Source organism: Falco biarmicus, chromosome Z, assembly GCF_023638135.1.
Source record: "Falco biarmicus isolate bFalBia1 chromosome Z, bFalBia1.pri, whole genome shotgun sequence".
Taxonomy (NCBI): domain Eukaryota; kingdom Metazoa; phylum Chordata; class Aves; order Falconiformes; family Falconidae; genus Falco; species Falco biarmicus.
The window spans coordinates 27968002-27994784 of record NC_079311.1 but is presented as its reverse complement, the minus strand read 5'-3'; the positions used below and the strand labels follow the sequence as shown (position 1 = coordinate 27994784).

Below are 26783 nucleotides of genomic sequence, written 5' to 3'. Positions count from 1 at the left end.
CTGTACTGGTCCTTACTTCTCAGTTACATTTAATTGTTTACAACTATTTGCAGTGTCTTCTTTTAAATTAGGTTTGAAGCTTTTCATAGCAGGAATTTTATCTTTCTCTGTTTAGTATAGTCCTTATGAAAGTCCTGTCAGATTTTGAGTTCATAGGTGCGGTGAAAGTCCAGTAGCTGACATCTTTCCTTTCTTAAACAGCCTTAAAAACTAAAAAAAAAAAAAAGGTTTAAAATAGTTAATCAACCTAACAGCCACATTTCTGACCTTATAGCCTCTCTGTTACGTGTAAATAAACCATAGCAATAATTTTTTTTCTTACAATAGTAATCTAAATGTCCTATGTCATTGTTGGCCAAATATATCAGTAAAGCAGATGGTGGGGGTTTTAGATGCTGTTTTTGTAGGATCTGCCTTTCCTCTAGCTGACAAAGATGAGACTGACTTCATTTTTTGTGTAGGTCACATGCCTTTAAAAAAAGTAATTTTTTCTGTTCAAATAATTTACTGACTGGTCTTTTGATGTACAAGTAATAGCCTTCCTTTCAATAGGATTGCCATATTTAGGTTTTCCTGTTCTCAAGGACTTCATTTTATATTCAAGTTCTTTCATAGTTATCCAAGGTGCTTGTCAATGGAAAACCTGGCATTTGTTTGTGACCATGGCTCTGAATTTACTGTGTTTGCAATTTAAATGGTTCATATTTTGATCCAGGAATACTTCCAAGACTTACATACTGAGCATTTTAAACTCAAATGAAAAGTCTTTCAGGCAACAATGGCAACTGTAGCACCATGAAGAGGGCATTTTTGATAAATTTTCTGCCTGGAGTGCCTGTTACACTGTGTCTTGTGCAGATTGTTCATCCAGTTGCTCCAGGAAGTCTTTACAGTGCTTTAGCAAGAAAATCATGTATCAGATTGTTTCTTTTTAAATTGATTCTCTTCTTTTTCTTTGTTTTAAAGGACATGTGTTATTTGTCAGAATGCCCAGGGAAGAGTATTCTCATTGATCACAATAGAATTAGCTGCATGAATAAACCGTAAATGTATTTCTGTGCTTGCTTCTCCAGTGGCACTGCATTTTTACACCTTGTGGTCCAGTTATATAAATCTTGTAACAGGGTGAATTACTGCTATAGGTAGAAATCTATTTAGTTATGGATTCTTAGAATCATAGAATATCTCAAGTTGGAAGGGAGCCATAAGGATTGTTGAGTGCAACTCCCTGCTCCATGCAGGACTACCTAAAACTAAACCATATGACAAAGAGCCTCATCCATATGCTCTTTAAACTCTTGACAGGCTTGGTACCATGACCACTTCCCTGGGGAGCCTGTGCCAGTGACCTACACCCTCTTAGTGAAGAACCTTTCCCTAACATCCAACTTGAACTTCCTCTGACACAGCTTCATACCGTTTCCTCATGTCCTATCACTGGGCACCAGAGAGGGGAGATCAGCACCTCCCCCTCCACTCAAGTGCTGATTCTTAGATTATACTAACTTTATAATTACTGAGAAAGTACTGCATACCAAGAACACAGTGAATCAGAAGCTCAATAATTCTTCACTTTATGTAGCACACTTACTGCTTCATGCTGTTTATGTGGACATCAGAAGGGTACTGATACCCTTTCAAATTTTAAGTGGCCAGGGAGGGGACGGTGTTTGTTAACCACTGCAAGTAAATTCAGTACTAAAGCTTATAAGTATGTATCTTTTATATATTACTTTGTTCAGTATTCTCGCATTCATCTTCAGAAAGTGCAGATTTTGGTGCTTTGTTTCTATTCTTTTAATTCTAGATAATCATTCTGGTTCTTGTTCTAAATATTCATAATAAATATTTATCATAAATTAATATTCCAATCAATATTTCATTCTAAATATTCCCAATTTAAAGGAAATTTCTGTTCTTTTGTCTTTTAATAGTCTGATACCTACCTCTGCATGTCAGTACCCCTGCCAGTGGATGATGAAGCCTATGTAGGTGAGTACTGTTGGACTGGAAGAAACTAAGCAAGCCATTTTGAAGAACCTCAGCATTTTCTGTTTTCTTCTTTGACTCTTATTGACTTAATCTTTGGCTGTGAGAGTTTCCAAAATGCATTCATCATTTCTAATGCAGAAACAAACTAGAGAGAGCTACTTAAAGTCAAGATAACAAACTGTATTTGGAGAGATTCATGAGTAATAGTAGTTAAGGAGCTGCATGCAGATGCCTCTGGCAATCAGTACCAAAGAGTCCCATTTGTAAAGTATTGGCTTTCTGTCTCTGGCTGGATACTTAACTCTGCTCCACTGAGCAGACTGTTTATTTACCTGCTGGTACAGGCTGTAAATTCTTTGCACTTACAGTCAGTGTTGGCTGCAGTAAGATTTTACTTTTCCTGGGGAAAAAAACAAAACCAACCAACCACTCTTCCCATATTTTTTGTTTGTTTTGGGGTTGTTTGTTTGTTTGTTTGTTTTAATTTTTTAAAATATCATGGCATAAGTAAGATGGCAGACAAATAAAAGGAAGTACTATAATAGTGTACAAATTCTGTGATCATATCGATCAGCAAAACACCACCATCTGTTCAGAAGATCTTTAGGGTACTTTTATTTTGCCTTGCTCATGAACATACAGTTGTTCGGGTAGAGAGAAAGTTTGCTGGTTTGTCTGCAGATAGTTTCAATATCAGAACATGCTATAAACAGATATAAAGGAAAACAATAGGAAGTTAAAATGTCTGTATTTTTCTTTCTGTATCCTTTTGTTGCATTTTAGGATATCTGCACTTACAGTAAATACAGTGGGAATCATACGTAGGTTTTGTTGTAGTATATTATGAGACTGTTTGTTCCATGTGGATTTTCTTGTGGAAATTCTTCAGCAATAGGATATTGTGTTTAGATTTTCATGTTGTATTATAGCAAGTAACTAAAAATCTGAGTAAATTTGCTTCAGTGATTTCTCTGCATATGTGCTTTGTAAAGAAGTCAGCGTGTGACCTCACGTTTTGACTGCAGGTTTGACCCCAGAAAGAAAAATGAGTGTAAAAGGGAGTGAGTGTTCATTCTGTGATAAACTATACTTGCTGTGCAGTGCATGCAATAGGGTCTTCCACTTTCAAGTGATTCATAGAAAGGCATACTACTAACCTTCTGCTTAAGCAACTTTTATTTAGTGCTACACCGAGTTGTAAAATTGCTTAGTTCAATTCTTAGATTGCTGCACATGTAGTTTTGTCATTTGGTGTTTACATGTATTAAAGCCACATACACTTCTTTCAGTGGTGTATAGTTTAAAAGGACATAGCTAAAAGAATTTGCTTGAAAGTGGCATTTATGCAAAGTCTCAATGTGAGTCATGCAAGGCAACCCATTTCTTTCTCTGAAGACTGAGAAACTTCTAGGTGTTTACATGTTCTTTGCCAGATTTTTATGGGATTTGGTCACCTTTCTAGTCATCACAGTGCCTGAGTATATGTCATTACAAAGCAGAATAAGGTCTGGACAAAGAAACCATTGGAGTTGTCAGTTGGAGCTTTGAAGAGGAAGAGGAACTTGATCAAATTTAAAAACAAAAAAACCAAAAAACAAAAAACAAAACAAAAAAACCCAACAAACCCCAACTTGTTCTGTCGACATAGTTTTCCCATGATAGCATTCCTTACATCCTCTTATATTTGAATGCCTTGAAAATGAAACAAAATTGCTTGCTTTTTTTTTTTTTTCTCTTTGGGCCCTTCTACCAAAATGGATAGGCATGTGGTCTCTTAAGCATGTGATCAGTTCCATCAGTTCATCTCGGTTCATCCAGTGACAGTAAAGTCACTGGAAAGTGTTTCAGTGGAAAAGATTTGTCTGATTGGAGTCTTCACAATCGACGGAAGTTACCTAATCATTAGAAAGAGTAGACTCAAAACATAACCAATTGCGGAGGATAGAAAGAATTCCAACTGACTTATCTTATAATATACCTGGATAGCAAATTAAATCTTCTCAGGAAAGAGATTTTTACAATGGTTATCACCATCTAAGAAACAAGATGCTTGGTGAAATTTTCCTTAAATACTTCTTAATACCCTTAAGTGTTGTGAAGCAAAGTATTGACTTACTTGGATGCATCTATTTTGTGTTGCTTAAATAAGCACGGAAGATTGACACATAGAGAATGAAATACATCTTTAAAGGATAGTGTTTACATTTTTATGGTTTAAGCAGAATCTGCCTTCATTGCATTGACAATAAGTGGTGTAATTAACTTTCATTAATTACTCTTACTTTGTGATAGAAGAATCTAAAAACTGACATAGAAACTGTCACTCAGGGTTGCTTTTCAGTGTTTTATTGAGAAGACAGTGTGTGTTCTGAAGAGCTTCAACATAAAGAGGTGTGAATACACAGAATTAAAACAATAACCTGAGTTTCTGAGATGGTACGTGGTGGTAAAGCTGAAGCCAGAACCTACATGTTCTGCCCCCAGTTCAATTTATTTGCACATAATACTGCCAAATTAATTCCTTCTCTTTTGTGTGGGATTATTTTTTTTTTTTTTACACTTCAAAAGGACACAGTTACGGCCAAGTGTCCTTATGCTTACACCAAGAATCACTTTTTATTCCTTTTTTACCTTGTTTTCCTATACCCCCTTTTCTTCCCTCCTCCAAGACAGCATGGGGGAGAGGAGGTTCTGTTGCAGGACCTGCAGCAAGACAGTTTTGTTGCATGTTGGTGAAATATAAGGGCCTCAGAAGAGAGAACGTTTTTAGTGTTGTATGCAGACGGTACATTTGTTGGTATGTACAAGATAATATTCTGTAACTTTTTTCAGTATTTTTTTTTTAATTTGTATTTTAAGACCTTGAATTCAGACTTCAGCTTTGCTATTCCCCTGAAGATTTAAAACCAGTGGACAGTCATGCTTGCACAAGGACAGTGTGTAAAACTCTGTACTGCAAAGCTGGGAGAATACTGTACCAGAATTATCAACCTTTTCGGAGTCTGTTCTCAGATGTTATCAAAAGAAGGAACTGATCAAACTTGCTTATGAAATGTTGCCAACTAGAAGGAGGAGGAGAGCCCAAGTTTTGCCCTAGAGGTCTTTTTCACATCCATGTATTTTTGCAGGTGCTATTAGTTTTCTGTATGATATTCTTTAGTGGAAGGTCAGATTGTCAAGGCCGAGATAGGTGTTTAAACCAGTTGTTTCTCTGTCCCAAAGGGCTGCAAATGATGATAAATTGCAGTGTGGGGAGTGTTTGTGAGGTGCGTTGGTTTACATTTAGGTTAGTGTTAGGAACATACCTTTTGCTCCTGTAAAATGAAATGGCTGTAAGGTTTATATGTAAAAGGTATTAATGAGGGAGATTAATATATAATTTTTCAAGAAATAAATTTTAAAAACATATTGCAGTTTTCTTCTTCTGCCTCATGTTTGATTAATGTTTTGAATAAGTAGCCAAACCAGAAACTAGATTGAGTCTTTAATGATGCAGGCATTGATAAAAATCATTTTTGACTGCTGAGCTGTAGCGATAGCTGAAGGGTGCTCTGCAGATACTCCTAAGAATTGAGTCTGCCAGCAAGCGACTCAGCTGAGAAATTTGACTGTCATCTTCTCCTCCTTACATTCATTCACATGGGTGACCAATAAATAAATGTGTCTTTTTCTTACTGACTCATGTTAAGTCTCTCTGTCAGTTTGTGCTGTAGAAATGAGACGGAGCCTATTAAGTTCAGCAACACAAATTGAAATAATTAGGTAATTTATTACTTTTCATCCATACATGACTCTGAGACTCTGTGGGTTTGTTATTCTAATATGGCACATATAAACTTCCCTATTACCAAGTAATGATGACTTTACTTACTGGAGGCCCCTAATGTCTCCCTGATCTGCCAAATTGTGAACACAGTTAAATTGATACATTTCTTTAAGGGTAATTCCATTATAGAGGAGACAGCAATTATTTTTTTAAAAAAGGAGATCAACTTCATATCACTGAATTGTTATTTATAAGGTGAACTTAGAAAATATTTTTTTTCATACATACCTTAGCTAGACACTGTTAAGATTAAACTGATGTCATGTTCTCTTCATTCCTGTTTCTCCTGGAGTTCATAATTTAAAGTAGTACTTGGTCAAGAAAGTAAGTCAGACTTTATTCAGATTTAGTATATGTACCAAAACTGTCAACGGTTATTTTAGTAATCATTTTGTAGCACTTCTCCACATATAAAAAATATTTAACTAGTGAGTAATCTTCTTTTCATTATTGTAAAATATGGGGGCTGTCAACTAGCAATATAAGACTTTTGTCTGATATTTGTTAAGCTTTTGGTGGTACTTTACTTAGGTACTGCCTTTGGCTTGAATCTCATGCTAATTTGTATGGCTTCTACAACATAGGAATTTTTAAATTACGGGTTTTTTACCCCTCTGTTTGGAAGGGTGTAAGCCTGGGTGTGCTGCTAAGAAAGTAACTACACAGGAACAGAGTAACCAACTGTACAAAGCTCTCTTAAGCTCACAAGCAGACTAAGAGTTTTTTCAGTTCTTCATTCAGAAACAAATCAATGAGATATGCCAGCTAAAATAGCGTATGCAAGTGGCTCATGCAGAAATCTGATTTTGCTTTGTTATCTGTATTGCATTATTTTCTATTATGAAAAGTGGTATTTATTAAGTTATTTGTAACAAGCTTAATCATAGGGCTTAAAAACTCCTGTCTATGCACTATAACACCATTGTAATTGGCACTACATAGAGGGAATACAAGACTTCCTGACACACACATTAGAGTGAATACACAAGATGTGAGAGCAGTAGAGGACAGTAGAAAGAAACAGTGAGACAGTATTAACCAGTAGGACAGGTGGTGGCTTTAGCAGACAAAAGGCCTAACCTTTAATTTTACCTTTATTGAAGGCTGTCCTTCTAGGTGTTATAGTGCATTTTGTACAAGTGTCAGGTTCAGCAATAAAGCTCGTTAAATTTCACATTTGTGAACTGCTTATAAACTCCTCCAGAAATCTAGTCTCTCATTTATATTAGTAACAGCGTCTTAAAACACCTGAAACACCTGAAAACTAAGGTAGGAAGTCCCCATAAAATGACACATTGTCTGTCCCATGTGAGAGTTAACCATAATTTCACTATGAATTATTACTGATAAAAAATCAAAACAAAAGGTGTTTCTGTAATGCAGATTAGGTTTTTCGATATGAAATGAGTACTGTTTGCTTGTAGGAAAAGGAAGATGTCTTTAGACTTTCATCGTGCTGGCAAGTTTAGCACTTCTGAATCAGTATCTGGTACTTGAAGTACCTTCCCAGGGCATGTGAGTGCATCTCTTCCCAAATCAAGCTGTCAGCTCTGGAGTGCTCATTTTCTTACAATCTGACTGCATGTCTTATGTCTTCAAGCTGGAATTTGACTTGCATGCCTTAACTTTTGGCTCTTTTTCCTCACTTTTCACAGCAGACCTCAGCTCCCAAGAGCAGGGCTAGAAGCTACTTGATTATTATTTTTTTTCCCCTCATGAAACTGGGACAATAATCCACATCATCATTCACTTCAGAAACCCTGCCTCAGCTGCATGTTAACGTACTGAGTTCAGAGGGCAGATAAGTCCACAAACTTTGGGAACAGAATAGTGTTTCAGTTCATAGGGCAGCTTCACCATCTGTCCATGGTAAGACTCTTTGAAGAGCTGAAAGACACTTGAAGGCTCCACAGTGACGTATAGGCAGGAGTGACTCGGTTTTGGCATTTCTGCTGTAGGATAACATTAAAAACCCTCCAAGCTCCTACTGTGTCCTACATGAAGAAAAATTCCATTGCATCTGACAGATCATTTCAGTAGTAATGAAGTTAAATAACATAGCTTGCTTTATTTCTAGAAATGCCATCGTTGTACATTCATGGTCAATATTAATACAGTGTATTATTTGTGGCGTGGGATACAGAACAGACATTGAGTGCTGAACATTCACCTTTGTCTAAGTTTCTAATGATGACAAATGTTTGGGCAATGAGATTGTGTTGACTTAAACAATCTTATTTTCCATTCCAAAGGTTTGATATTAGTGAGAATAAACCACAATTTTTTCTTGGAACTGTTGTACCAAGAAAGATGCAGCAAAAATGTAAACCAGGTGAAACACTGGACAAAAGTATCACTAATATATGTTAGTTGTTCTTAACAGTAACTTACTGTTCGTATTTTTGATTAAAAAGTACAAAAGAAGTAGAAAAGTATTATTAAGTAACAGGTGTGAATTTTGAAGCTAGGTTGAAATTAGACTGGTTAAAGTAAAATTTTGTGGTTTGGGATATCTTGGTATGTTTACTAAGTGTCATATCTAACTTTTGGAGAAAAACAGTAGTTTTAAGTGGGAACTGGGAATTTCTTTTTGTTAATGACTAAGTGAAGTACAGTGGTTTAGCTTGGGAGACACGCTGTTGAATGGGGATGTAAGTAAAGCTTGTAAGTGGAATGCAGAAAGTAAATAAATGAACAGGAACATGCGCACCTTGTTTATAGTATTACAGAGAAAAAACGTAGCACAAAATGTTCTTGCTTATGTAACTTATGGTGAGACTAAGGATAGCTTATTTGTTTTATCATTTTGTTTTTCAGTTGACTTTAAGCCTCATGCCAGCATGGACACTGTCCATCACATGTTACTCTTTGGGTGTAATGAACCCTCATCTACTGAAAATTACTGGTAAGAGTTGCAACTTCCTTTTGTACATAACTTTTGTTCTGTTAATTGCTTCCACATAAACCTTTTACTGTGTTGCAATTCCTTGGAAGAGTAGAAAAATTTGGAAGGAAGAAGAAATGTGTAACATTGCAGTCTTTCCACACTTGAAGTGTTCGTTTTTTTTAACTAATTGCTCTATAAGGTGGAGAAGAAAGATCTGTTTTCTGATTCTTCGTGACTGACTGTCTCCAAGGAGATGATAGGAGCTATAGTGGGCAGGGTGCCATTGGATTCCAAGAAATCTAGGCTTCCTCTGTAGTTCTCTGTGTATGGATAAATGTATCAGATGTCCAGAAGGAAACGGAATGAAGGGTGAGCTGAAGAAGATTGTCTCTGTCAAGTGGTTTGGTAGTTAACTTGCCCTTCAAAATGACTAAGCAGTGATGGCAGAGGAAGGCTTTCAATGCCACTAAAACAGGTGCAGTGAGCCAAAGGGAAGAGAATGAAGGTGGGTGGAATTTAATGGTCTGTCCAATAATTTTGCAAGTTTTCTCCAGGTATTCAAGAGAGAGCAGATGAGGTAGATTTGCTGATGCTGCAAAGCATATATAATTACTCTGATCTGTGGAACAATTTTAGTATAGATTTTCTGATAGAGTTGTGTAATCACAATTTATGTTTTAAGCGTTTACCAAAAAGCTAACTAGAGATGGAATTTGGAGCTAATAGTATAGTATAATATAGTATAATATATTTTTCACTAAAAATATTGATCTAGCATTTTGAACAATCTCTGCATATTTTGCGGAGATTATTTGATTAGTATTTTGAATGTACAACAAACTTTCATTGTGGTGGGTTGATACTGGCTGGAGGCCAGGTGCCCGCCAAGCTGCTCTATCACTCCTCCCCTCAGCAGGACGTAGGCGGAGAAAATAGGATGGAAAAAAACCTCATGGGTCAAGACAGAGACAGTTTAATAAAGCAATGACAAAGGCCATGCACAGAAACAAAGGAAAACAAAAGATTTATCACTTCCCCGTATAGCAGGTAATGTCTAGCCATGGCTATCTCCAAGGCTAGAAAGACAATCACATCTATTCTACACAAAACAAGCTTTAGACATCTGTATTTTGTGCCTGTTTGACACTTAGATAAGCTTGTATAAATGGCTGTATATATCCGTGTGTGCATATAATTAATGTAATAGTGTATGAACAGACACATACGTGTGTATACATATGTATGTATATCTATAAATGTCTGTTGTAAGTTATGTTAACTTAAATGTCCAAATATGTAAAAACTGTTGCACATTTTTGTAAGTCATTGCAGAAAGTAAGTATAATTTAAAAGCAAGTGTTTTCTACTTTACTAGTTTAAATTTGCTAGAGGCTTCCCAACCACTGGAACTAATTTTGTTAAAGTAATTGTGATGACTGTGTATTAATGATGAGATGTCCTTGTTATTTTTGGTTTGGTTTGTTATTTGTTATTCTTTTTATTACTTGCAGACTGGTAAGTGATGATTTTGCTGCTTTTCCATCTATTAGGGTAAAGAACAGTTGTTTAAGAACTGACATTTGAGGACACTACTGTAAGACTTGTTTAGCAAGGATCCTTCCCTTACTGTTTACATGGTCAACGTTTTTATATAGCCAGGTTTTATTCAATTAAGATATACCACATTGATCTTTTGCTTTATTTCTTCATCAAATTTCTGGGCCAACATTAGATAGATCATTTGTAATCAGTTGTAAGAACATTAAAACATAGTGAGTCAAGAGCTATTTTTTATACCATCATGATGTGGACTAGGGGTATGATGGAAAGTTAAGTCTTTTAGGAGCTTCAGTATGCAAGGACAAAATCCATTTCCCTGGGGCATGAAGTTTTATTTGGGCCAGTTTTGAGTATGGAGGCTTGGGAGAGGGGAAGATACAACATTCATATAACTGTTGGGATTAGCTGCCCTGTGGCCATAGCAGTGCTGGGCCAAAATCTGTGAGCCATTCTGGCCTGCTGTCTTTTCTGGTGATTTGATGCTATTCATGCAAATGCCCCTGCTTCTGAAAGTCTGTCTATGGTGTGGGACCTCTGCTCGTTCTGCAGAGTGACATGTTCCCTGCAACATGGTAGAATCTTTATCTGAACAAACACTAAAGGGGTGCACAGGTTTTTCTCCCTTCTTGAAATACCAAGGCCTTTCCACAGAAATAAAGTAGGCTCCCAGGGCTCATTCACTCAGGTTTTGCTCAGTGCACCAAAAAAAAGGTGTAGCTGCTCCTGTTTCTTGATTGCAATTGGCCCTGAAAACACTTCAGCTGTGATAACAAGAAGTTCTGCCTAGCCTGATAAACTGCTGGAATCAAAGTAGCATCCCTCCACTGATTCCTCAAAAGTTAAGATTCTCCAGAGATAACCAAGAATACAGTTGCATGATTCAAAAGAACGTGGAATTATTCAGAACTTCCGAGTCTGTCCTGGCAAGACAGGTCTCATGCTGCATCAAACCTAACACTTAAATGAACTCCCATGAATAAGATGATTCATAGACATAGCCTTTATTTTGAGGTCACTGGGGCTACTTTACATAGTTATCTAATCTGAACAGATGCATAAGTACAGGTCATCAATCCACCACCCAGTAATTCCTCCGTCAGAATGGCTGTTTCTATTGGCAGGAGAACATGGTTTTGGAGGCTTTTGACATAAGTAGTTCAGTACAGGTTGCAAAAGATCATTCTAATTCAGTGAAATATTTGTATTTCACTGCTTAGGGTGGAGTGGGAACAACACAAAGACTTCTATTTCTGAGTCTAGTTTCTTGCCATTGTCACTGCCCCAGAATGTTCTGCACCATTCAGCTCAAGAACTAAAAATGATCATTTTTCTTAGTCAGTCATGTCAATTATCTTTTTTTAGAAATCTTTGTTAGAATCAAGGAATAGAGTATAACAGAAAAGGAAATAAAAAGAGTTACTGGTTTTGTGTAAACATTGCAAATATCCTAAAAGGATAGCCAAATACTGGTCTTGCTGACATAGTGAAATATTTTGCTTTCAGTCTACGTAATCAGTCAAAACCCATCTCCTGAGCTTACCCAAGATTGAGGAGAATGCTTTTGGAATGTCCAGGAGAGTTAGCAAAAAACAAAGATCTGAGAAGCAGTCAGTAAGCTCTATTTCCATGCCTTCCCCTACCCTCCTCAGCCCCAACTTTTGACCACAGTCAAAATTAAGTTGTTGTTACAATCCTGTATAGTGTGCAGTTACAGTCCATTTTTAAGGTATTCTGTGACATTGGTTCTGTTCAGAATCTCATGATTTTTTTGCATGTGAAGTAGCTATGAATTTCAGTGGTGGGTTAACTTTTTTTTACTTGTTTGTAAATTTACAATTTTTATTAGCTTCTTGCTTTAAAATCTGTTTACCAATTATCTTAACTCTTCTTTGAAATCTGAAGTTTTTTTCTGAAAACTTGATGTTTCAAGATCAGCATTGACAGCTAAATGAGAGGGTTGGCCATTTTTTACGCGTAATGAAAGAGCAGTGTGTGTATTTCATCATTCTCCCCTGCAGACTTCCCCTTCCATTGGTGCTGTGGTTTAAACCCAGCCAGTAGCTAAGTACCACACAGCCACTCACTGACTCCCTCTTTTTATAATTGAAGTAAAATAAAATAAAACAAAAAATTAATAATAATTATAATGGTTATAATGAAAAGGAGGGAGAAGGGGTGAGGAATGAAATCCAAAAGGAAGGGAAAAAAGGGAACAAGTGATGCACAATACAGTTGCTCACCACTTGCTGACTGGTGCCCAGCCAGTCTCCAAGCAGTGATCAGCAGGCCCTGGCTAATTCCCCTGAGTTTATATACCACATATGACATCCCACGGTATGGAATATCCCTTTGGGCAGCCCAGGCCAGCTGTCCCGGCTGTGTCCTCTCCCAGCTCCCCGTGCCCCCCCAGCCCTCTCGCTGGCCGGGCCTGAGACACTGAGAAGTCCCTGACTGAGGATAGACACCACCCGGGCACAGCCAAACCCACCCGTGTGCTGTCAGCATTGCTCGCACAGCACAGCCACAGCACAGCTGCACCCACTGCGGAGAAGTGAGTTAACCCTGTCTCAGCTGAAACCAGGGCAATTGGCCATTGTCTCAGGCGAAAAGTTTGGAACAGCCTATGTAGTCATTTTTACCGAGCTAATGTGGTCCTAAAAAGTATTGTGGTTTAAAGAGAGGCTAGCTGGCCCAGAGTGTGGTGGTGAAGCTGCAACTGTGCTTGTGGTTTCTGCTGCTATTCCTCCTGACCAGTCTCTGCAACGCATTTCCAAATGATGCAACTCAATACCTGGTCAGATCCCTGAAATCTTGTGGGTTTTTTTAGATTGTAGTGAAGGCAAGCTCTGCAGGTTTACCTGCAGCTGTATGAATTGTTAGTTGTGAAACATTACACTTATCCCCAGATAAGTTTTGCTTTTCCATTAGGACATGCTGGAAGTGGGACATGACCAGACTAGTAGGTGTGAAGGTCTAGAAATATGTGTTAAGAGCAAAATTGATGAACAGGAGGAAGTGGTATGTTCCCTTTTCTCTTGGTAGTCTGGTGATCACAGCAATGCTTTCTGTCAGAAGAAAACACAACTATGTTGCAGTATGGCTCTCTGGGATCACAGAAACCTGTAATGTCCTGCTGAGGTGGTTTTCCCTAGGTACCAGAAGAACTGGTTATCCCTGGGAAAGCAGGCTGGAAAGCGTAATTGTCATTTGTTCTGAAAGGTGGCATACGTTGCTCAGGCATCCTGAACAGAAACATTACAGAGCTAAAAGTCCTGGTCTTTTATGCTTTTATACTCTTCCTCACACTGTGTGAGACTATTTCTCCTGCTATTTAAGGCGGCTGAAATCGTGCTTTATGTGTACGAACATTTTCCCAGGTCTCATTTTACCAGCAGTAATAAACAAAAAAGGGGCTGTACCATTTTTTTGTGGATTGAAACTTTGGCATGGGTATCAACCTTCATCGCACCTGGCTTGGATCAGTTGCTGTAGTCTGAATAGTTTCAGGTTGAGGGTTTCTAAAAGTCATACCCATGTATGCTGCACTGGTGGAATGAGTTCTACACTCTGTGTTCAGTGCTGTGATGCTTTGCCACTGAAAAAGTGTTGGGGGCTGACTTTGGCTGGACACCAGGTGCCCACCAGAGCTGCTCCATCACTCCCCTCCTCAGCTGGACAGGGTAGAAGAAAATACAATGAAAAATTCGTGTGTTAAGACAAGGACAGGGAGATCGCTCAGATGTTAGCATCATGGGCAAAACAGACTTGACTTGGGGAAATTAATTTAATTTATTACCATTCAAATCAAAGTAGAATAATGAGAAATAAAAGCAAAACTTAAAAACACCTTCCCTTCACCCCTCCCTGCTTCCTGGGATTAACTTTACTCTCAAATTCTCTACCCCTTCCCCCTGCCCCCCGCGGCCCGGAGAATGGGAGTTATGGTCAGTTCACCACATGCTGTCTCTGCTGCTCCTTCCTCTTCAGGGGGAGGGTCCTCACATTCCTCCCCTGCTCCTATGCAGGGTCCCTCCCACAGGAGACAGTTCTCCATGAACTTCTCCAATGTGGGTCCTTCTCACCGGCCGCAGTACTTCACAAACTGCTCCAACGTGGGTCCCTTCCACGGGGTGTAGCCCTTCAGGCACAGGCTGCTCTAGCATGGGTCCCCTGCGGGGCCACAAGCCCTGCCAGCAAACAGACTTCTCTCTCCACGGGGCCACAGGCCCTGCTAGGAGCCTGCTCCAGCATGGGCTGCCCACAGGGTCACAGCCTCGTTTGGACATCTGCCTGCTCCGATGTGGGGTCCTCCATGGGCTGCAGGTGGATATCTGCTCCACCATTAACCTCCATGGGCTGCAGAGGGACAGCCTGCCTCGCTGTGGTCTTCACTATGGGATGCCAGGGAATCTGCTCCAGCGCCTGGAGCACCTCCTGCCTCTCCTGTGCTCCAGGGTGTCTGCAGGGTTATTTCTCTCAAATATTCTCACTCCCTTATCCCACTACAATTTGTTGCACAGGGTTTTTTTTCCCCTTCTTAAATACGTTAGCCCAGAGGCACCACCGCCATCGCTGATGGGCTCGGCCTTGGCCAGCAGCAGGTTCGTCTTGGAGGTGGCTGGCATTGGCTCCATCGGACATGGGGGAAGCTTCTACAGCTTCTCATAGAAGCCACTCCCACACTACCAAAACCGTGCCACACAAACCCAGTACAAGAAGGTACAAATACGTTGTGTAAATAATCCTTTTCTCTAATAGAGGATCAAGAAGGGAAAGTGGCTTCTAGGTAGGTGTTTGTAAAGCCTCTCAGCGTCCCTTGTTTGTTTATGCATGTATATCACCTATATATAGCAGTGATCACCCTCACTGGCACGGTCCAGGCACATTGTGCAGTCTATACAACTGTGTCTGGCTGGCCTTTGGCAGATTTGGTAGTGTCTGTGCCTTGAGTTTGTCAGTTCTTGCAGATCCAAGGTATCTACAGCTTATTAGTCTTTGGGAGTCTTTTACACTCCACCCTTAGTGTTGCCAGCTTGTTAGCTGCAGAGCCTACGGGCAACTGGAGAGCTCTACTACTGTATTTGTGAACTGTTTGTGATCTGTAACTTGGCAAACACTTCTTTTTTCTTTCTTTCTTTCTTTCTTTCTTTCTTTCTTTTTTTTTCTGGTGTGTGATTTTTCTGTCTATGAACAATTTGTTGTGCAGTGAAATAAAAATTAAAGCAGTGAGCTTGCATTAAGTACAGGGAGGAGCATGAGGGCCTCTTACCTGTTGGGTCACATACAGCTTCCTATCACCTTTTCTTTGTCAATGATTTTGAAAGGAATTTGATATAGCAATTTTGAGTTAAAGCTCTGTTGTCATGTAGAGGGGGGGGGTCTGCTGTGTGCAAGAGCCCTTGGCCCTCTGTGTAAATTTGGCAGCCATTGTCATCTTGTGGCACTTCAGCAAATAGTGCTAGAAGTTTTCATATAGTTCATGCTCACAGAAGGTTCCTTTATTATTTTCATCACCAGCTTCTAGGCTGGCAGGGACTACCAGAAGTGTCTATGGTTTTCATTGTGTTTGTCTAACCCGATCTTAAGGCAGAGGGAGGAAAAAAAGAACATGGAGGATCTAATGATATCTGGGAAAGTAGTCTACGTTAGAAGAACTGTCTTTAAGTAACATACCTCCAAAAACAACTTCATAGATCTTAAAATTAGTGGTTTAAAATATAATTCACCTGCCCTTCTCTGATTTCAAAATTAAGAAATTGTATTCCCTTTTGGTTTTTTCCTCATATTTTTAGGGACTGCGATGAAGGAACATGCAAAGACAAATCTAACATTCTGTATGCTTGGGCAAGAAATGCTCCACCCACTAGGCTACCCAAAGGTATTGTGCCTTTAACATGAAGTTCTTGTGTACAGGGGCAAGGGAGAGAAGAAGATGTGGAAGTAAGAACCTGACAGATATAGGAACCTCTTATGGTATTTTTTTGTGTGTCTAGTAGATGGGAACTTTATAAATAAACATCAACCTCAAAAACTGTGAATATATTATGCTAGCTATATACTGGGGGGGTGGTGGTGTTATCCTGTTTGCTCTAACATTATGGGTTTCAGTAATGGGGGAAAAAAGACTTGAGACATTACAGTCATAATATAATGCTTCATTCTTATATAGCATTAATCTTACCTTTCCTACTGTACACTATTGGAAGCGCATTATTTGTACCTTCTAGTAGCACGTAAACTGCATTAAAATATTTTTGTGTGTTTGGGAAAGCACAGGCAAGTTCAATCTAAACAGTGAATTTTTTCTGTGTCTTAAGTATACTTGACGATTTAGTGTGCTTTTAATTTGTTAATGCTTTGATTCAATAGGGCAACGTGTTTATATGCCCATTTTCTTGTATGGTAAGTGACCTTGCTGAATTAAATCAAAAAAATTTAAGCTACTTGGCCTGTGTCTGGAAGACAAGGAGAGATGGTTTTCTAATAACCACTAAGGGTCCTAGAAATATCTGCCATCTATATAGGCGCAGTCTGAAAATACCTTGAAATCTAAAAATTTTTTACTTTATCTTTTACTGCCTTTTTTCATAACCAGGAGCAGTGCACAGTATCATGAAGAGGCTTATTTTTAATAATCCATTTACACACTTAATCATCAGGAATGTTATTTGATTTGGCTATCGGAATGTCAAGTTAAAAAAAGGTTGCTTGGGGGATTCTATGGAAGCCTGGTATTTGCTTTGCTGTTAAGCCCCAGCTAGTAGTAATTTTCCTGTCTCTAGGTTGTCCATAAATACAAGATTTGTGGAGAAGGTTCATAATGACACTACATTTGTGCAGAGAGGCTGCAGTTCTCTTTACAAGTAGGCTTTGCCATGGTTAGTGTGATTCACTGACCAAATAGGAAGAAATTGCTTTCTCTGCTTATTTTGAAGAGTGTTCATTGTAGAATTGGTTTAGAGAAATCTTTTTGGTGATGGTGATATTTTGCATTGTTATTATTTCAAATTATTTAAAATTCCTCCATTTTTTATTGTACCTGTGCTTACTTCTGTCAACAAGTAACAGAGCTTCATAATTTCCACAAGATTTTTTCCACATACAATATTAATTTACATCTCAAAATATTTTACTGCAGATCTTTTTATCTTTTCATTCTCAGTGTGGATTTAGTACTTCAATGTTAATCAGCTTCTATCATTCGCAGGTTTTATGAGAAATGAAAGTTCTACCAAATCCTACAAGGGTAGCAAAACTTGATTATTATTTTTTTAATTTAGTTATACATATCTATATATCAAATCTGCATTCATATTCCTGGACTGAGAGAATCCTCTTCTTAAAGCAGATATCTGCTCATTAATAACTAGGTTATGGTCCTAGCTTTTTAGTCTATTTGGGAACAAGTGTTGTGATGGTTGTTTCTCCATTTTTCAGAACATTGCTTTCTTCACTAGTGTTTCAGTGAAATTTCCTACCCCTTTACTCCAAGCCATTATAGTGATTTGTATTTTCAGATACGGTCAGCAATGCTGAACCATATTACATTTTACTTTTTCTGAAAACAATGCATTTTCCTTCTCCTAGGTGTTGGATTCAGAGTTGGAGGGGAAACAGGTGGCAGATTTTTTGTGCTCCAGGTACACTATGGGGATATTAGTGCTTTTAGAGGTATGTATTTTGAAATTTTTTTCTGCAAGTTGTATCAATTACAGCATCAAAAATACTTGCATTACCTGCAGAAAATAATTTTGCTGTTGGTGTCACTCACAAAAGTAAAGGTCAGTCAACATATTTGTAATAAAGTTTGTATATTAGCTTGACTTCTTTATAAACTTGCTTTATCTCTGTAAATTTTTGAAAGGTGAACAGATCTTTTTTTCTTAAAAAAATACAGAACAAATGACTTAAAGTAATGAAGAGGCAGATTAGTAATTTTAAGTGTAGGGAGAAACTTTGTTTTCCCTGTATAATTCAGTGTTTTCTCGAAGAAAGCTAAAACAAATACCTGTGAACACCCTTAACCTGTCACCTTACTTAACAGGTGGGGACCGTCTTTTCTTCTTTCTTTTTCTTTTTTTAAAGGTGAAGCACTCATTTCAAGCATGGCAATATGCCTATTGTTGTCAGTGAGTGTTTCACAGAATAGCCTCTGGAGGTCCTCTGGTCCATCCCCTGCTGCTCAAGTAGGGGTAGCTACAACTGGTTTCCCAGGACCATGTCCAGATGGCTTTTGGGTATTTCCAAGGTTGGTGACTCCACAACCTCTCCAGGCAACCTGTGCCAGTGCTCAGTGACCTTCACAGTGAAAAAGTGTTTCCCAGTCTTCAGAGGGAGCCTCCTGTGTTTCAGTTTGTGTCCCTTGCCTCTGGCCCTGTCACTGGGCACCACTGAAAAAAGCCTGGCTATGTCCTGTTTGCACCCTCCCTTCAGGTATTTTTGTACATGGGTGAGATCCACCCCCTGATCCTTTTCTTTTCCAGCTTCAACAATCCCAGCTCTCTCAGCCTTTCCTCAGAGGAGAGGTGCTGCAGTCCCTTCATGGCTATTCCTTGGACCCTCGCCAGTATGTCCATGTCTCTCTCGTACTGGGAAGCCCAGCACTGGACACAGGACTTGAGGTGTGGTCTCACCAGGGCTGAGTAGAGGGGAAGGATCATCTCTCCTGACCTGCTGGCAATACTTTGGCTAATGCAGCCAAGGATACCATTAGCCTTCTTTGCAGCAAGGGCACATTGATGGCTCATGTTCAGTTTGGTGTCTACAAGGACCCCCAAGGCCTTTTCTGCCAAGCTGCTTTCCAGCTGCTTTCCTCCAGCACGTACTGGTGGCTGCAGTTGTTCCTTCTCAGGTGCAGGACTTTGCACTTTCTCCTCCTTGTTGAACTTCAGGAGGTTGCTGTCAGCCCATTTCTCCAGCCTGTCAAGGTCTCTCTGGGTGGCAGCAAGGCCCTCTGTCCCATTAGCCACTATGTCCTGTCTCGTGTCATCAGCAAACATGCTGAGGGTACACTCTGCCCCATCATCCGGCTCATTAACAGAATAAGTTGAACAGGACTGGACCCGGTGTTGACCCCTGGGATACACTGCTAGTTACCATCTTCCAACTAGACTTCAGATCTCTGATCACCACTCTCTGGGCCTAGGCATTTCGTCCTGTTTTCAGTCCACCTCACCATCTGCTCATCTAGACCAGACAGTCTAAGCTTGGATTAATGAAATTTGGATCTCATTAATGTACATCGAGATATTGGTGATCTGAGATTTTATGGCACAAGGTTAATTATTTTTTTTATTTATTTATATTCCATGTTGTAGTTTGTTTTTTAAACCTGAAATGCCTTGTTCTGACATGTTTAAAGTGCATGAATTCTTATTTTTGCTCTGAGAATCATGTCCTGTGTGGAATTTTTGGTTGAAGGCCTCTCTGGCCTTCAAGAACAAAAAATCTATGGGTCATCATTCTCTTGGATCTTGGCCACGACACATCACTGCATAGGATTTAAACAAAGATGTGAAGATCCTCATGGGCTAAGTGATAAAATGCTGGACTTGGAAGGAGGAAGGGGAAGTAAGCTGAATAATAGCAAAAAATTAAGGGAGGAATATGCAGTACACCAGTGGTTTGAGCTGTGCCTGTGGCCTCTGAATCTGGTAAATGATCCACAAGTTGTACTTGGTTTTGAACAGAGGAGTTACCCCGTAGCTGACAGCTTCCCAGCGCCCTGCAGCCTCTCTTCTGTACACCTGGCAAGTTTTGGGCAATACTCATCTGGAATTTTCAGCAGCACTGTCTGAAGCTGAAGGTTGGATTTCTATGTGACATGAAGATACAATGTAGCATAATGACAATAACGGTGACTTAGGAGGAGGAGCAGGAGGAGGAAGGAATAAACTGAGTGTGCCAGCATTGTGTACAGCCCATGAGATTCTTTGCTGCTAAAATCACGAATAATTAAAGTTACAAACCTCAAAAGAGAGTGTGTTAGTTCAGAGCCAGCTCTTCATTATTGCTTGGGGACAGTGAGAGTTACCATTCATTTTCACTCTTACATATAATTTATGTGTATGTAGTTACTTAAAAAAAAAGAAGAAACCAATGAGATCAGTAATCGCCACTGCACATTATTTGAGGATGTGTATGGAAATTTTTATTAGTAAATTAACTTGGCAGTCAAAGCTTCTACTCAAGAAATCTGAGAAACTATAGTGAAATAAATTAGCACCTGAAATTAAAAGTTAAGTTTACACCAACACACACCCCCACTGCAGACTTCTTTATTTTTTGTCTAAAATATCTGTGCAGGACTCAGAATAATCAATGTTAAAGATGTAAGACTGCAGAATTAGGAAAGTTTAAGAAGTGTGAACTGATACCTTTCCTGCCATTTATGTGAGAAAAAAGTGTTTTTAATGTAGTCTTCCTGTGAAAATTCCAGTAGAGAAAAACTCAAATGTCCTAAACCTTGATTGTGGTGTTCACGGATATTCAATGCATAACCTTCAACTAATTTTACAGGTATTTTTAAACTTCAAGAATGACTTAAAGGGAGCTTTTCCTTATGAATTGAGATGTCTGTTGATAACCGTGGCTTGTCAACAGTATAAGAATACAGTCATTACAGTTTGCATGTAAACGCATCCAGTCACAGTTCAGAACAGAGGACGAATGATGAAATATACTCAGTTAACTTGTTAGGCTTTCAGTAGCATATCAAAGATTCAGAAGCGCTGTTAAGATTTTAATTTTCTGTGTTACAAGTTGTTGGAAATGTAAAATATTTGACTTGGGGTAGTAATTATGTATTAGCACTCAATTCTACTTCCTATCAGTTTTGGAAGAAAAATGTCATAGGTATAATTTATCTAGTCTCATTTTCAACTCCTTGTAAAAAGAGCATTTCTTCATTTCACTAACGAGTCATTAATTCTGCTTTCCATCCCTCCTTAGCTATAACCCAGAGCTAAGTGGTCATATTTAGATACGCGCTTTATGCTCAAATATCAAAATAAAGTGTATTGTATCTTGTCTAAAATACACATAATTAAAAAATTAGCTGGAAAACCAAAAATAATTTCTACCAAAAAATTGGAGGTATGTGCAAAGAGCCATCTTAGAAAAATAGTAATTGCTCTGTTTGACTTCATTTACTTTTTATATTGTAAAAAGCAAAGGTTATTTTGGTTTGGAATTATACTTGATAGTATATATATATACTATATATACAGTTATATAACAAAAAGTTCCCAGAAATTTGTCTTATCTTTTTTATATATGCATACATGTTTAGGGTTCAGATTGAAATAAAAGTCAATCTAGCCATCTTTAGATCTATAAAGGCACGCAGTCAACTATCAGTTTGGGCTGTAGGGATATGCAATGCAGTTGTTAAACTGTTCTTGATTTATTCTTCCATATAAGTGCCTTCAGATCTGACTTTTAAAAATGTGGGCTGTTTTTCCAATCCACAGAATTTCTTTTTGCCTGCCCTCCCTATAATAAAGACTAATGTTTCTAACCCACCATGCTGCTATCTTAGTCCTTTCCAGCACATGTCAGAATTTAGAAGTTATCCCCAAGAACCAAAGTAATTAAAAGTTATGTATAATGATCTCTTTTAACTTGTTCTTTATGAGAGATAATCACATTCTATCATTTTCTATGTGTGTAACTATTGCATTGTTTGAAGCAATTAATAATTTTTCTCACTATGTTTGGAGCAAACTTTTGTTCAACTTCGGCTCTTTTCTTATTCCCTTTCTTGTTCCATCTCTTTGCTAGCACGAGGCATGCATAATATTTGCATTCTCAGCTGCTTCTCCTAACCCAGTTCTTCACTGAGAATAATTTATTTCTTCCAGCTATCATTCCCTACAAGAATTATGTTACTCACATTACATATAATATCACATACCTGTTTTTGTGAGGGGGATGTGGGGTTCTTAATGTTGGATTTGGTTTGGGGCTTTTTTGATTGGGGAGAATAATTAATTTTGGCCACCAAGCTGGTAGATGTCTTGAAAGTAACTGTTTTCTTCACAGGCATGTGAACTGTGTGGTGTCATTTGAGTTCTAGTCTTATTTTGAACACTGGATTCAGTGTGCTTCAATTTGATAACCAGAAAGCCTAACATTGGTGTCTTGAATAAAATTAATTTTACGTATTCCCAAATACTCATACCTATGATATGATGTCCTTCCAGCAAATCAGTCATCTGTGACCTTTACAAGGTATTTGTTTGATAAAAGTTTATACTGAACCAGGATCAACAATCAGTTTTCTCTTCTATTTGGAAAATAAATTATGAAAATGGCACTGTGGGAGTCTGAGCTTGCATTTTGTTTCTCACAGACTCGTTAAAGTAGAGTTTCTTTCTGCATGTTACTAAACTTGTAAAAAGGATTTTGTTGTATTAATTTTGGATGAGTGAACAGATCAGCAAGATAGAACACCTTGACTCTCATGAATAAAAAGGAACTCTGCTGGTGTTCTTTATGTGTCAAGTATTAGGTATCAGTATTGAGTACAACATACCGGATTTGTCTCTTTCTTTACCAAGACTTCAAGTTCGGTTTTGTGCTGCATGTCTTTGTCTTTTTAAATATAACTTGTACAAAGTTACTTCCCAGTGGGTATTAGCCTTGGAATTGCCATGCTCAGAGGTTGTGCTCTAGCTTTGAGATTACTTCTTATCTTTAATAAAGCAAAGCCAATTCTGAGACTAAATGTGGAGTTTCTGGTAGAAATCAAAGGGCTGATTTTGCAATAACAAAGGGTTTGAAGCTGCATAAAAAGTACTGCTCTGTTGCAGTGAAAAGTTTTGAGTATTCTAGTAGCCATGTATGAGTACTATACTGTTACTATTAAATATTAGAAATAGAGCAATGAAGAAGCTGAATAAATAGTTTGAACAATGTGCTCTATAATTTATAATCCGTGTACTCAGAGTGCAAAGAAAACAGGTTTTGAAGACTTTTATTTTTCTAACTCTGACTAAAGAACCACAAATTTTTAAGTATCTAGGAACCCCTGGAAGTCTCAGCTTCTGTGGCAGATTATCATACATGTAACTAAAGAATTCAGGACTGTATCTGGGTAGACAGACTAGCAGGAAGCCTGTCAGACTTGCATTGGAAGTTTTATCAAAATCAGCCTTCAAAAAGGGAGAATTTCTGTTTAGGGTAATTTGACTTCTCAGTTATGAATGTTTTGCTTGACAAACTGTATTTCTGGTATTTGAGATATTTCTCTTAGAAAACATGGTTAACAGCAGTAGCATAGGTGATTCTTTTTAACCAATTTAAGCATTTTTTGGCAGTTAAGCTTGGAATGACAACATTACAAAGTTGTCATGTCCAGTTTTTAGAAATGATGTATTTATGTGGTGGTTTGACTCTGGCTTAATGCCAGGTGCCCACCAGCTCCCTTCCTGAGCTGGACAGAGGAGAGAAAATACAAGGAAAGGCTTGTGGGTCGAGGTAAGGACACAGACATCACTCAGCAATTACTGTCACGGACAAACCAGACTTGATTTGGGGAAATTAGTTTAATTTATTACCATTCACATCAGAAAAACACCTTCCCCCCACCCTTCCCTTCTTCCTTAACTACTGTCGTAATTCCTGATTTCTGTACATCCTCCCCCTTAGCAGCAGAGGGGAACCAGGAGTGGGAGTTACAGTCAGTTCATCACACTTGGTGTCTGCCATTTCTTCCTCACGCTCTTCCCCTGCTCCAGCGTGGGGTCCCTCCCATGGGAGACAGTTCTCCACACACATCTCCAGCATGAGTCCTTCCCTCAGGCTGCAGTTCTTCACACAGTGCTCCAGAGTGTGTCCCTTCCATAGGGTGCAGCCCTTCAGGAATGGACTGCTCCAGTGTGGGTCCCCTGCGGGGTCACAAGTCCTGCCAGGAGCCTGCTCCAGCACTGGCATTCCATGGGGTCACAGCCTCCTTTAAGTGCATCCACCTGCCCTGGTGTGGGGTCCTCCGTGGGCTGCAGGTGGATATCTGCCCCACTATGGACCTCCATGGGCTGAGGGGCGCGGCCTGCCTCACCGTGGGCTTCACCACAGGCTGCAGGGCAATCTCTGCTCTGGCACCCGGAGCCCCCTCACCCCTCCTGCAGTGCTGGCCTGGGGGGCTGCAGGGCTGCTCCGCTCACATGGTCTCACTCTCTTCCACTGGCACAGATTTATTTTTTTTTTTCCCCTTCTTAAATACATTATCCCAGAGGTGCTACCACCATTGCTGATGGGCTCACCCTTGGCCAGCAGCAGTTTCATCTGCCAGCTGGCACTGGTGGCTCCATCAGACATGGGGGAAGCTTCTGGCATCTCACAGAAGCCACCCCTGTAGCTCCTGGCTATCAAAACCTTGCCAGTGGGCAAACCCACCACAATTTGGAATTTGAAGCCAGTTTTAGGCTTTAACAGGCACCAGTGTTTGACATGGGTAAATAAAACCAAGGAATATTTAATTTGATTGTGTTATAATTGCACACCACACAGAGCCCAGTCATAAGTACAGCTTCTAGTTTCATTTGAGTTGAAAACTGCATGAACAATTGGCTTTCATTTGAACCTATTTCTGAGGTATCTAAAAATGTATTTTCCAGTCTTTGGCATGTGACAAATAGAAACTAGTAGTTACTTTGTCCCACAGTACTACATATTTACTGAATAGCTGAAACAAAGAAATCTAAGTAGTTATATAAGCTGGACTGATGGGCTGGAAAGGTGAATTCAGGATTTTGTTTGGTTTGTTCATTGTTTAAGGATATTTTTGCTTAGGTCACACATCAAAGCTTGAGAAGAGTTTGCACTGGGAGTCAGCATGGCCTCACTACAGTCAGCGTTCTTGGGTGAAGGGTTCAGCAGCTTTGAGTGTTTCAAGGAGGTGAGCTGTGGGGGAGGAGAGGCAAGGGAACAGCATCTCCAGCATGCCTCTGTAGTTAGAAAAATGTTTAACTCGGGCATGGCTAAATATAACCACAGAACAAATCATAACATGCTGTAGGAATTCCTTAAAAGACTATACCAATGTGTCCGTCCATTGTTTTACACTTGACACAGCACTGTAAATCAGCTTCTTGTGCCAGAAGTTAATTTATGTTTCTCCTGATACTGATTAATATGATTGCCTGGTACGGTATCAGTAGTAACTTTTCCGCTCTCTTCAGTTCATTTTGAAATTGCTCAGTTTAGATGAAAATACTGAATGAAATTTTTTTTCAATACTGTGAAAATTTAAGTAGTGTGAAAAAATTTTAATATTGGCAAACTGAAGTAAATTGTTTCCCTTCTCCCATCATGCTATTTTTAAAAGAGACACTATGATGTAGTAGGGGTTATATTTTTCAAACGTGACTCCTCTGGCATATGACAGGTTTGGGTTTATTGTTTTGATACAGGTTTTTGGCAGTATTTAAAGGACAGGATGGTGAGGTTTTCAACTGCAGATTGCAAAACTGAGACACACAAAGCTACCAATTGCATTTTTAATTTTATTACTTCAGGTAATAAAGTAAAACATTTTGAGAGGAAGCAGTCATTTCCCAGCTTCCATTGAAATTGGTGTAGTGCAACTTTCTAGCAATGTTAAACTTGCAAAAGCTGAGTTCTGTAGCATCAGCTGTGTTACTTGAATAGACAAAAATGTAGTCAAAAAATTTAATTTGAAATGAGGAAGGTAGGACAAAGAGATTTCACAAAGGCCTTTATAGCAAACATAGAGGTATTGAGACTGTAAGTGAAGCTCCTTATAGCAGAGTAGATGAACAGTATATACATATCTTGAACTTTTTCTGAAACCATGGTCAAAGAATTTAATTTCTCCTTTTCTTGAATGTCTTCTTATCATTCCCTTGCTTTTCTCCTAATAGCTTAAGTCTTTCTGGTGCTCTTGGATTGATGAGTTGGCCATTTGGAAGCAACATTTGTTATCTGTGATTGAAAATTAGTGCTTATTCTGGTATGGCATAACTTCAGTTTTTCTGTCCTTCTTTTGCCAGTGCTGACCATATCTTGACTTTTCCCCTTATCTGCTTTAACTTAGTCTTTTATTTGGTCCTGGTCCCTTCTCTCTCATTCAACCTTTTCTCCTCTTTCTTTACCTCTCTCTGCCAACCACTGCAACCATGTGTTAAAGGTATTTATGGAAAGATTTTTTCCCCCCAAATTTAAGAAGTAAATTTAAAAAAACCATTTAAAGACTATACTGTACTTTACATTTTTATCCTAGATTTTAGATTAATTTTTCAGTGTCTACTATTTTCTGTACAAACATGCATGTTTGCATAAGAATGTATGTTGTTATACTGAAAATCTCTGTTTTCTACAATATATTGTTTATTTGGCTGTTTTGGAGAACAGAGAAGATGCAGGTGATACAACAGCAATATCTGGCTGACTAGCTTTGTGGTTTTGTGCATATGTATGTAGTCTGAAAATTATTCTACTGTAATTGCAAGTGAACTTTGTCAGTACTCTGCCAAACACATATTCAATCCTTTATGC

The 26783-nt window shown here is 38.8% G+C and overlaps 1 protein-coding gene across 5 annotated transcripts in view; it reads left to right on the top strand.

The window, feature by feature from the left end:
- The window catches only part of PAM (peptidylglycine alpha-amidating monooxygenase), a 152559-nt gene that overhangs the window by 79371 nt on the left and 46405 nt on the right, over nt 1–26783 (top strand). For all 5 annotated transcript variants that reach the window (XM_056324481.1, XM_056324482.1, XM_056324480.1 and 2 more), the window contains exons 4-7: nt 1935–1992; nt 8636–8723; nt 16058–16143; nt 17853–17936. In XM_056324481.1, coding sequence (XP_056180456.1) covers nt 1935–1992; nt 8636–8723; nt 16058–16143; nt 17853–17936 — 316 coding nt within the window. The remainder of the gene's footprint in view (nt 1–1934; nt 1993–8635; nt 8724–16057; nt 16144–17852; nt 17937–26783) is intronic.